The following is a 12,067-nucleotide window of genomic DNA, read 5'->3' on the forward strand; positions in this document are numbered from 1 at the left end:
TGTTCATTCTGGTGGACGCTGTCTGACAGGACTGACACCTTTAACATTACTCTGATTATATCTAAACTTACTACACTGACTGTACTTACTTACTGACTTAATCCTTTATGGATTCTCTGGATCTACTGAGCCCTTACCTATTCAGATACAAAGGGAGGAACTTTGTGGTGCAGGAGGGGTTGAAACCCAAAGACCTTGATGCTCTCCAGCATGTGGATGTCCGGCCGAGTGATATCTATCTGATCACATACCCAAAGTCAGGTCAGTGACTTGCTGTAAACAGTAGATCAAACTGAAACAGGATGTATTGTATGCACTTTTTTTTACAGATATGTTATTTGGTTATTTCCTATTAATTTGCTATAAATTTCCTGGGAAAAAAACGGTGTAATTTGGTAATAATTATAGGGAAAACAGTTTTTATATTTTAAAAACGCTCCATTTAAACAAGTTAACATTAATTACTCATTTATTTGTTATTCATTGGGAGTTTTTGTAATATGTTGAATTGTGTGCTTGCCTGTTGACAAATATCACCTTTTAGGTTTGAAGTTCTTGCCATTAGAAACAGCATTAATAACTTCTCTAATTTACTGTTGGAAAAAGGAGTTGAATTTAAATGTGATATTATTCATTATCTAATTTATTGCATCAGTATAAAGCAGTTAACATCTATGGAGACACCTTTGTGGACTTCAGGCAAAACCAAAGAACAAATAGTTCTGACAGTTGTGACATCAATCAATCATCTCAATAAACCACAGAGGACCAGTGTTACCGGTTGTCTCACATTTGCTGTCTACATCTATTAACTCCTCCCTAAGTCCTCCGCCAAGCACAATCGCGTGATATGATCGAAAGCTCCAGAGCAGCTAATCATTGACCTTTTGGTGAAAATGTTTTACATTTTTGTATGTTCAGCTGACCTGCTGTGCATTTAGTAAAGGACTTCCTATTCCAGAAAACTTCTAGGAAATCACTTTTAAAATAAAGCATTATTCTACATTGTATTTTATATTCTATTATTCAGTCATACTTTATTTTACTGTCCAAAACTTTCCTTATAATTGCGTGGATGTTTCCTGGGCAGAACTTGTAGTTTGGTGATAATTATAAGAAGATGGAAGATAGATGGTGCTTAATTAGTAGGCTTAATCTAGAAGTCCTATATACATCGGTTGCACTTTAATTAAGTGTAACAACGCCTCCATGTATTGTCCCTGTCAAATAAAATAATAAATAAAAATAATTCCAGCTAAATAATTATAATTAATTACTGTCACCTCGAGAGTCTTTTCGTCAGCTGAACATGTTCAATTTATTTAGCAAACAATTCAGCACATGGCAGCATTAACTGTCTATTCTATTCTGTGTGAAGGCACAATATGGATGCAGCAGATTCTTGTCAAGATCATGGATGCTGCACATCCTGACCAGTTGATGGAGGGCACCAATAGGACGCGCGTACCCTGGCTGGAGGGCAGTTCAGTGGACAGCTTTCTTCGAGAAAGGCCAAATCCCCAGATCTACCGCACCCATCTCCCCACCAACATGTTGCCCCGCGGAGTGAAGGCCGAGAGAATCAAGGTAACTTTGTTTCGAAAGGATGAATTTTACGTCATTGTCTCTGCTGTTGTCATGCCAGGCCTGGAAAATGAACTTCCCTTGTGTACACGGTGTGGAGGAATTTTTAGAACAATTAATTGGAGACTGAAAAGTGGACCGGACACCAGGAATGAACTTACACTGGAGGTTTATTTATGTCTTGAATTCAAAGAGAATCGAGTCAGCAAAAAGTATGCAGCTAACCCAATTCTGAGGAGCCTCTCCTCTGAGAAGACTTTTTGCTGGAGGCAAACAGGCAAGATAACCCAAACATGGTAATTGTCTATAAAACAACACATGGATATCAGTGAGTCAGGAATGTGTGCATGTCTGCCACTGTTGTGCGCCAACTTTGGGAGCTGGTTTGGGAGACACAGCTAGAGACTGACCGCTGACCTAGGGTACCCAGCAAGTGGTTTCAATATATAAATTATAGAGGGATAATATTGTTTTTACTATGTGTGGTAACAAGATACACAAGATACCTGTCAATCAAGCAAGAAGACTCCCAAATATAGATATATATTTAAAGGGACTGTTTGTAGCTTCTTACACGTATAAATCATTGCGGGTCGGTGTCCCATGCGCGCTCACATGTGGCTACGCTGTTCAGACTCAGACTCCGACTCCAACACAAACTACACGGAAGCACCAAAACCGCAAAGTTCTATCTAGTGAAGCCCGTCTTGCAAAACAGTGTTGGCCGCGGTCGGAGGACGCGGGGGAGACCGTAGCTTTGGTCTCCAGGTCTGGAGTCTCTGCTGTCCTGTGCTCCTCTGCCTGCTAGCCTTCACTCACACACTGTACTCGTTCTTGCTCTTTCGCTCCTCTCTCACGTGCATGCGTGCACACTACACACTGCAGAAGGGTTTTAGCTGACGTGTTGCCTCACTGTTTTGAGCGATGCTCGTTCATGTCTATGTAAAGCGAGCACAAGCGTGGGCGCGAGCAACAGGACACTGAGTCTTTGCGTTGACTTAAAGGCCACAGGTGTCACTGTTAACAAGCATTTCTGATTCTTACACACAGTCCCTTTAACACACGGATAATATTTTTTTGCTATGTGTGGTAACAAGATACACAAGATACCTGTCAATCAAGCAAGAAGACTCCCAAACATAGATCTATTTAAAGGGACAGTGTGTATGATTTGGCGACATCTAGTGGTGGTTGGGTACCCTTCCGCTCACTCCTCCTTTTCCAAAACTGCACCAAGTGCAAAACCGTGGTAACACTGTTCGCCTCGTTTAGAGGCCACCCTTTCAATAATAACACTACTTTAGGAGTAACGGAAGTCAGATGGCAGCTGGCGGTACCACGATTTTGCACTAAGCTATATGAAGAAGAGAATAACCCCGTTTTTGTGCTGCTGTTTAGGTTGTGTACGTGATGAGGAACCCGAAGGACGTCCTGGTGTCCCTCTATCACTTTTCTCACAGTTGGGTCATGTTGGAGACACCAAAGAGCTTTGAGGATTTCTTTCAGGACTTCCTGAATGACGATGGTAGGCTCAGGTGTTATATTTATAGGATACTCTTAAAATACTGCATTTGTGCGTCTGAATTTTTCCTGTTTGTCATTCTGTAACAGCCTTCATGGGATCGTGGTTTGATCACGTGAGAGAATATTACAACGAGAAAGACCAGATGGATATACTTTTCATCAGGTATGAAGATATGTTGAAGGTCGGTAATCACATTTTCTTTCTTTTTTATATAATGCTTTATTGTTATGCTTTCTTCCACAGTAATAAGCTTGTTAATGAATATAAAAAAGATTCTTTTCTACTTTCAATTTGCAACAACCTTGCAGGGTAACACTTTATTTCAACCTCCTTTATTTAGCATTTATAAGCAGCAGTGCTGTCAAAGTTGACGCGATAATTACGCATTAACGCATCCGATCTTTCAGAGGCTGTAGCGGGCTCAGTTTTAAAGCTAGAGTGACGATACTGGTTTCTAATGAAACTAGAAAACCTGAGGAATCCATTGGTACCAACCATGTCATACTCGTTAAGAAGGAGGGTAAATAACGCTCAAAACTTACGCGAGGAAAAACTGGCATGGCCATTTTCAAAAGGGTCCCTTGACCTCTGACCTCAAGATATGTGAATGAAAACGGGTTCTATGGGTACCCACGAGTTTGACACATTATGATTTGAGCATATTTTTTATGCTAAATGCAGTACCTGTGAGGGTTTACGGACAATATTTGTCATTGTTTTGTGTTGTTAATTGATTTCCAATAATAAATATATACATACATTTACATAAAGCAGCATATTTGCCCACTCCCATGTTGATAAGAGGATTAAATACTTGACAAATCTCCCTTTAAGGTACATTTTGAACAGATACAAAATTTGCAATTCATTTGCGATATATCACGATTAAATATTGTAATCTATTGACAGCCCTAATAAGCAATATATAAACAGTTATATATAAATGGTGTAAAATATGCTATAATACAATATAATGTAGACAAGACATAAAATGTTTTTCCTCAACATTTGTAATTGTCAGGACCTCAGAGGGGAAGTTGTGAAGCTTTGTGCTTTTCTGGGAAAAGATTTGTCTGCCGAAGCCATCGATCATGTTGTGGAGATATCCACCTTCAAAAACATGAAGACGAACCTCAAAGCAAACTACAAGGACTTGGTTGAAAATAAACGCTACCAGAAGGAAACCATGCGCAAAGGTTTGTTTCCAGCAACATCATGTTTACATGCAAGTGTACTGCAACGTTTTAATGGTACATTAAACTCTTTCTGTAATGTGTCAGTAGTTCATGCTTTAATGAAGTCTCTCTGTGTGTGTGTGTGTGTGTGTGTGTGTGTGTGTGTATGTGTGTGTATTTATGATAGGTGTGGCAGGTGACTGGAAGAATTTCTTCACAGTGGCCCAGAACGAGTATTTTGACCAAGTGTTTAAAGAGAGGATGAGCGGGCTGCCTCTGAGCTTCACCTGGGAGATCAAACAGTAGCTCCGTCATCATTCGGTGTTGATCATTAGGGAAATGCCATTTGCAGACGGGGGTTTAAAGTTGATGCTAACAATATATTCGTCTGTAACACTAAACTTTCCGCCCCATCTGTGGCACCAAGTCCATTGCCTGAAATAAATGTAAAACTTGAAACTTTAGAAGTGAGTCATAAATCAGTTTAGACTAATAATCTACAGGCACGTTATGTTAAGCAGGTATAATGTTTACCATCTTCTCCATTTAGCTTGTTAGCATATTCACATTTGCTAAAGCCCCGTTTCCACTGCAGGACCTTTCCCCTGGAACTAGGAACCTTTTGAGGAGCTCATTGAGCAGGGACCAGGGTCTAAATTAAAGCTTCAGTAGTCAGTATATTTTTGGCATCATTGGGCAAAAATCCCATAATAACCTTTCAGCATATTGTAATTCAAGTGTTCTGAGAGATAACTAGACATCTGCACCTCCTCATGGCTCTGTTTTCAGGCTTTAAAAAATCTAGCCGGTGACGAAAGACTTTGACCAATCACAGGTCATTTCATTGAGAGAGCGTTGCTATTGGCTGGGCTCCGGTCATGTGACCAGAACTTGGCGTTCCTTCACCTGATTTCACAATGGTGGCGGCGTCACAAACTTTCTAATTTTACAGCTGAACAAAGAGACCCTGATAACTGAATATTGGACTAGAATTCAACAGGTGGCAAGAAAGAGGACTGCATTTCTGCTGGGTGTTTCTCCTGGAGGCGACTCTCTGCCCTCTAGTGGTCAAACAGTACTCGATGCAGCTTTAAGATTACAATAAATACAGCTTCAACTGCATTAAAAAACAGTTCCTGTCATTTCTACTGCTTTCTCCACTTTTTTTCCCCGACGCAGACAGCTGGAGACAATAAGCCCGGCGGTAACAACGCCAACCAGTAAACTGACAATTCCCACAATCACTGGCAACCACAAGGGCATAGTGGAGGGACACCTGGGTTCAGCGAGGGTTGGTATAGGAGTGGAGATGGAGGTAATGGTGGTGTCAGGAGCACCAGTCGTGATGGTGGTGTCTGGAGCACCAGTCGTGGTGGTGGTGTCTGGAGCACCAGTCGTGGTGGTGGTGGTCACTGGTGGACTTGGTAGGCTGTTGATCTTAGTGAAGATGAAGGGATTGGTCTGAAGGAAATATAAGAAATGAAGAACTTTGAAAAATATGTGAAAGAATCTTTGAGAAAAAAAAGACCCACACTTCAGTTCAAGGATTATGGGTTGAGGAGTCAAGTAATATGGAGACCCAAAGTTTCCTATATGAAATAAATTATCTTAATAAATAAAAAAGAGACTCTGAGAATCTCCTTCCACTGGTAGTAGTTTCACCGTCTTTGTTGTAGCTGCTCTTCCTTTTCTTTGTGGCAGTGTCCATCATAGTCCGCCTAAATCTGCACAGCTTGCGACTTTGCGGTGACTCGCAATTTTTTCCGTTTGGGCGTATAGCGTAGCAAAGACGGTGAAATGTTAACCTGCACTTGACCCACGTGTGCGCAGTTTGACAGCAGACACACAGCGCCGTGATGACAGCTTTCCTTGCTTTCTTCACAGCCATTGGATAAAAGACAGATTTTTAAAAAAGCATCTGTCCTCAGTGGTTTGACTTTTGAAAACTAGAACCAATGAAAATGTGGGACATCGTCTCAATATGTGGGACGTGGGACGAGCGATAAAAATGCTGTGCAGTCCCTCGTAAAAGTGGGACACCTGGTCACCCTAGACCAGGGGTCAGCAACCTTTACTATCAAAAGAGCCATTTTAGGCAAAAATCTGTCTGGAGCCGCAAAACATTTGAGCATTGTGATGAAGGTAACACAGTTTATAGTCTAAGTATATAGTATATAAGTCTAATGCAGTGAGGGCCAAAGGGCAAATGTAGAACGGAGTATTAGGGCCACATTGAGGGAAAAGAAATCGGAGATAATATTACGAGAAAAAAATTAAATAACACGTAAAATTACTACTTTATAATATTATGACTTTATTCTCGAAATTTCAGATGATTTTTTTTCCCTCAATGTGGCCCTAATGCTCTGTCGTACATTTGCATTTTTTCCAGCAAGACTTCCTGGTTTTTGTTTCAAGTAAACGGTTATATTATAGTTTTTGTCTGTATTTAGTCATATGATTATTATTATTTCATGATGTCTTTTTTAACACTAAGACTGAACGATACATAAAATTCAACTCTATTTAGTAAATAAATAGCTCTAGTTTGATGAAACAATAATAACTTAAGTTGGGATTTCTCTCCAGATTTGACAGAAATCTCCACACATACCTCAGAGGGACAGTGAATCTTGGAGCGATCATATGTGAAGTTGTTATAGGTCTGCTTTCTGCCGACGGGCTCCAACTGAAGACAGAAAAAGAAATTCTGTAAAACCACCAAACCAAACACTTGGAAACACGTCACTGTGCTGCAGTTTGGTCCATTACTGCTCCATGCTCACCATGTTGTTCCACAAGGCAATGGCCATCTCAGCATGAGTTCGCTCACTGATGTGGAAACAGTCCGGAGAGAAGAAGCTTGTGTCAACCTCGCCCTCCTGGTGAGAAGAGTAGATTTTTCAGCATTTCATTACTTATGTCTGGCTGTTTGGATACATGTGTGTGTCTCTGTAACTCACTCCAATCAAAGGGAGGAACGAATTCTGGATAAAGGGTTGAAGGACAACAGCAAAGTCTTCTTTTTCCTCGTAGCGATTTCCAGAAATAAGAATCTGGAGCTCAGCCTGTGGGGAAAAAAAGAAAATTAGAGGAATGACAGAGGGAACCTATTTTTTTTAAAAAATATTTAAATGGTTAAAAGAGCTCTTTGTTTTTACCTGATACTCGCGATTGATTCGTTTTATCTCTTCAAGTTCTGGGGAGTTTTCAGCAGGGTTGATAACACAGGGACAGTTGTTCCTGTGAAAAACAGATGAGGACGGAGCCGAACCAAAATTAAAGAAGACTTTTCCATGACAAAATCCTTGACTTACAAATTTAAAGTTTCTATGCATTAAAACAACTCAACCAGATGTATTTGCAACATCTCAAATGTTCCCAGGAACATCATTGTTAGCTTCAAGTCGAAATGACAAAATTAGACACTATGACATAATGTTGATTGCAAAATAATGACACGTCTGAGTGAGAGAAGTGAACACATCAAAAGATCAACACAAATATCGTTGAATGATCTAAACTTCTGTTTTTCCATGTATGTCTTCTAATTCTCACATCTGCTTGAGAAAATCTTGATTTTTCTGAGATGCTTAGTGAATAACCTTTGTCTTTCAGGGGAACCGCTGGAAGGACTAATCTTAAAGGTTCTCTATATGATATTCAGAGCATTAATATAGCAGCAAACAACTATATACAATGTAAAGATATAGAGGCGTAATGTCTACCTGAGCAGAGAGTGAAGTCGCTCTCCCTCTGTGTGTGTTGTAATCCGATCTTCTCTGTGCTTTGTTGACATAGCCGGGCCGGCCACGCGCGTGCTTTTAGTACATGTTCGTCATTTAATCAGACGGGTCGGGTAGGTTGCCGACATCGCCGCAGACCCCTGACGCACTGAAGACAGTCTGCCCCGGTTGACAGACACACCGGAAGCCCGACCCTTCTCACAGGGAGAGAGGGCGCACTGCGAAGCGCTGTAAAACTCATGGTCAGAGCTGCGAGCCACCTTCACCCTGGGCCTTTCAAAGCCGACTGCCACCCGAAGTGGACAAATATTTTCGGTTTGGAAACTGTAGCGGGCTGGATATCCGATCACTTTGATTTCATTTGAATTAGGCTACACAATAGTCGATTATGATTGGATAAAGGTCCAACATATCATATTGACATTATCACAAACGTACTACCTGGCTTAGTAACGTCTAAGCCAGGTAGTACATTTTATTACCATAACACCTGAAAGTGAGGGGGACAATATGACTTTTTGTCACTATTCTGGCGCCCATGACATTATCATTCAATTGAAGTCATGTTTTCGTCCAACCGACAAATGTAGATCCAATATTCACTCTCCTTTTAGCTCTGTTTTGGTCTCCACCAGCTCCTGATATAAATATCCCACTCTTCGCCTGCCAAATTCTCAACTATGTTCACCAACTAGTTTTTAATTTTGTCTGTCTACTGTTTGATGATGAAACAGAGAAAAAAAAACATGCAAAACCAACCTTGGTATGAAGGTACAGCCAAGCGTGTTCCTCTTAACTGATTTCAGCGGATCTATCTGCACGATCGCCACAACATTAACCAACAGCCTCGGTACCTAACGATACGGAGAGAGAGAAGAAGAAAACATGATACACTGGTACTCACGAGGACAACAGATGACAATAACTTATAGTTTAATATCTCACCTCTTTGTAAAGCTTGTCCAAACTGAGCATAAGATTGTGGCTGTAGTTCTTGGGTGACAGATTATTCTGCAGAGAGATAGGAAAAACATGTTTTTTACTGCAGTTCAATAACACAGAAGAAGGTTATTTATGTACAATACATGGATTTTAAAGAACACTTACTTGGTCTATGCAGTAATGGCAAAGATCATTTCCTCCAACAAATATTGTCACAAGTTTCCATTCCTTTTCAAAATTCACCTCCTGTGTAACATGTGATTAAGACACTGTTATGAGCTTTTCCACCAAAATTAGCACGTATATGCAGGGTTTTTAAACACAGTAAAAACACGCTAAAATAGGCGATAGACTCCTTTCCCATTGACAGTAGAGTAGTAGAGTATGCCTTTCTTTTTTTCCCCCTTGTGTGTCATGTTCAACATCACAAACGCGCCGGAAAACAGGGTTAGTAAACACAACAATTTTTACAATGATCAGTGAGGTAAAATTACTGTTTCTGTCAATGGAGTCTGGTGGCTTTGAGGAGCGCATATAACATGTGTTTCCAAAACTAACTCAATAAATTATGGGCTTATTACGACCAAACTGTCAAGTTTGAATGATGTGTTTCAATGATCAGGGAGATAAAATTACTGTTTCTGTAAATGGAGTTTGGTGGCTTTGAGGCTGAGCATATTGATTGTATGTTTTGTGTGTTAATAAATTCTAATAATTGTCCAAATCCATGTTGATTTGATGTATTATATATTCTCTTCAACGTGTATCATATACATTAGCATCGCTTGAGAAAAGGGGCAAAAATTATCGGAGCTGGAGCCGGTAAATACCTGTGACTACAGCAGAGTAATTTGTCCCCGTAATGAATGCCGATTGAAGACAAAAGCCAGATGTTAGTGGGTGTTAGTGGGTGTCTTTAGCCCAGTGGGAAAGGGGTTTTAGAGTCTGATAAATTACTTATCTTTGGGGAAGTCTTACCTTATTTTCTCTCATGGCCTTGATGAGATTTTGGACTTGTACTGGGATCTCTCTGTAACAGAACAAATACAGTAAACAGGCGTTAGAGAGATGACAATGGGTTGTTCTTGTTATTTCACCCAGGTTGAGGAAGTAAAAAAGAATATGCACATACGAGGACTTAGCTCCAGCTACAGCCATGTTGAAGGCCTTCTGTCTGGGGCCCACGCCTTTGGAGAAGCCCTTTAAGGAGGGGTTGAACTTCTTCAAGATGTCTGAGGAGAAAAGGATGGAGTACCCGTTATATGTAAAACTCTCAATTCATTCAGATTAATTAAGAGAAATTGCTATTCCTGTCCTGATATACTGACTCACAGGAACTGAACATTTTCCCCAAACAAGTGGCATAAACTCACTTGGTAGTGTTGTGACAGTCTCCAGAGTTTTATCCCCTCCAATGCTACAAGAAAAAAACAACAAACATCAGCCTGGTTCGTAAAATTTGATGGTTAATGTAAACCTCATTAACACTACAGGCATGTCGTACCTCCATGATACTCCTTTATACTCTCTTTTCAGTTCAAACAGGTTATCTGCTTTAGCAGCGGTGCCTGCCTGTGAAACAGAGAGACACATATGAACACACAGATAAATAAAATAAAGATAATATGCTGAAGACGACAGTGAGACACTGACAGAGATAAGTTTTACATCAAAGCCTAAACACCAGATAATAAAAGAGACGCTCATCTCCGAGGCAAAGCTATCTGTCTGATAACAAATTGATTAGAGAGTTCATAGTTCAATGTCACCAAATAGCTGATACCAACAGGTTCTCGGCTGGTGCTACATCTTACATGTTTCCCGTCAACACACACATTATTACCTGTCAAATACTCATTGTCTGTGGCTGATAAGGTAAAAGTCGTGTGGTTTTCTAACATGTGTACATTATGTCTCCTTCCTTGTACTTAATAAACTGGATATCACCGTGTTACAACACTAACCGTTGAAGAGTCTCCCAGTGCACCCACCACCTTGATGTCTGCCGGTCTCAGCTTGTGAACTACAGATAAAATACATAAAAGAGTTTCAGCACCTGACACCTGATGTCATAATAAACCACAAACCAGGATTATTGAAGTAAACTAAAATGAAAATAAGCAGTGAAAATTATTTTTAGTGAACTGAAATTAAATTAAAAAATATATTCTTTAAGAAAAACTAAAGTGAAGTGATATTTCATGGTTAAAAAAAATAAATAAAAACAAAATAAAAATGAATGTAAATTCATTTCAGTTTTACTTTTTTAGCTATAATATATCGCTACTGAAAAGGACGATAATGCGTTAACGCAAATGAATTTTAACGCTACTAATTTCTTTAATGCATTACAGCAACTTGCGATTTTACGATTGTAGTCAGTTTTAAATCTAGAGTGAAGATACTGGTTTCATAAGAAACTAGAAAACCTAATGAATCCATTGTTACGAAACATGTCATTGTAGAAGGAGGATAAATAATGCTGGTGACGGTTTCTGGACAATATTTGTCATTGTTTTGTGTTGTTAATGATTTCCAATAATAAATATATACATATATTTGCATAAAGCAGCATATTTGCCCACTCCCATGTTGATAAGAGTACTAAATGCTTGACAAATCTCCCTTTAAGGTACATTTTGAACAGATAAAAAATGTGCGATTAGGGCTGTCAATCGATTAAAATATTTTAATCGATTGACAGCCCCAATAAAAAATAAACCTTTCTGAAAAACTGAAACTAAATTAAAACTATCAAACACACTGAAAACCAAACTAAAATGAAATTGAAAAGTCATCATCCCAATAAAATGTTATGTTTATCATTGTGATTAGAGAATCTGTTTAATTATCTTGAGACATTGAGACAATCCAGGTGACAGTTGATATCAGCCGTTTCATTCTCAGTGTCACTGGTGGTGAGCGTAGCTTGTTAACTATAGATAAAAGAGGATATTAAAACTAATATCAACTGTATGTTGGCTTTAGAAATGAGTCAATCAATCAGAAATGAATGTCTGTCTCACCTGAAGTTGGCACAGTGTCAGATGGAGCAAGGTCCAGACAGGAGAAATTACTTCCCCAGTTCTGAGGAG

The 12,067-nt window shown here is 39.6% G+C and overlaps 2 protein-coding genes across 7 annotated transcripts in view; one reads left to right on the forward strand and one right to left on the reverse strand.

Moving 5' to 3' along the window:
• LOC141756214 (amine sulfotransferase-like) lies at window positions 1–5,244 on the forward strand. Its single transcript, XM_074615779.1, has 6 exons — window positions 1–261; window positions 1,379–1,587; window positions 2,983–3,109; window positions 3,196–3,290; window positions 4,131–4,305; window positions 4,472–5,244. Exons 1-6 carry the CDS (start codon window positions 108–110, stop codon window positions 4,588–4,590), a joined length of 879 nt encoding a protein of 292 aa, XP_074471880.1. The 5' UTR covers window positions 1–107; the 3' UTR covers window positions 4,591–5,244.
• LOC141756208 (phospholipase B1, membrane-associated-like) overlaps window positions 5,238–12,067 on the reverse strand; it is a 25,420-nt gene continuing 18,590 nt past the window's right edge. For 5 of the 6 annotated variants that reach the window (XM_074615765.1, XM_074615767.1, XM_074615764.1 and 2 more), the window contains 14 exons: window positions 11,999–12,059; window positions 10,937–10,995; window positions 10,477–10,544; window positions 10,346–10,389; window positions 10,105–10,204; window positions 9,951–10,002; window positions 9,138–9,218; window positions 8,976–9,041; window positions 8,790–8,884; window positions 7,446–7,527; window positions 7,248–7,352; window positions 7,071–7,166; window positions 6,899–6,973; window positions 5,238–5,745 (listed from right to left, as the gene is read on the reverse strand). In XM_074615765.1, the coding sequence (XP_074471866.1) occupies window positions 5,407–5,745; window positions 6,899–6,973; window positions 7,071–7,166; window positions 7,248–7,352; window positions 7,446–7,527; window positions 8,790–8,884; window positions 8,976–9,041; window positions 9,138–9,218; window positions 9,951–10,002; window positions 10,105–10,204; window positions 10,346–10,389; window positions 10,477–10,544; window positions 10,937–10,995; window positions 11,999–12,059 (1,323 nt within the window). In that variant the 3' untranslated portion in view covers window positions 5,238–5,406. The remainder of the gene's footprint in view (window positions 5,746–6,898; window positions 6,974–7,070; window positions 7,167–7,247; window positions 7,353–7,445; window positions 7,528–8,789; window positions 8,885–8,975; window positions 9,042–9,137; window positions 9,219–9,950; window positions 10,003–10,104; window positions 10,205–10,345; window positions 10,390–10,476; window positions 10,545–10,936; window positions 10,996–11,998; window positions 12,060–12,067) is intronic. The other variant, XM_074615766.1, reaches the window with a different exon arrangement.

Source organism: Sebastes fasciatus, chromosome 18, assembly GCF_043250625.1.
Source record: "Sebastes fasciatus isolate fSebFas1 chromosome 18, fSebFas1.pri, whole genome shotgun sequence".
Classification (NCBI taxonomy): domain Eukaryota; kingdom Metazoa; phylum Chordata; class Actinopteri; order Perciformes; family Sebastidae; genus Sebastes; species Sebastes fasciatus.

What these genes read in the sequence shown, in the direction of transcription:
- LOC141756214 (XM_074615779.1), top strand. Translation starts at nt 108, where the DNA reads ATGGATTCTCTGGATCTACTGAGCCCTTACCTATTCAGATACAAAGGG. An exon ending in GATCACATACCCAAAGTCAG is followed by an intron (nt 262 to 1,378) that starts GTCAGTGACTTG and finishes TTCTGTGTGAAG; the next exon opens with GCACAATATGGATGCAGCAG. An exon ending in GGTATGAAGATATGTTGAAG is followed by an intron (nt 3,291 to 4,130) that starts GTCGGTAATCAC and finishes TGTAATTGTCAG; the next exon opens with GACCTCAGAGGGGAAGTTGT.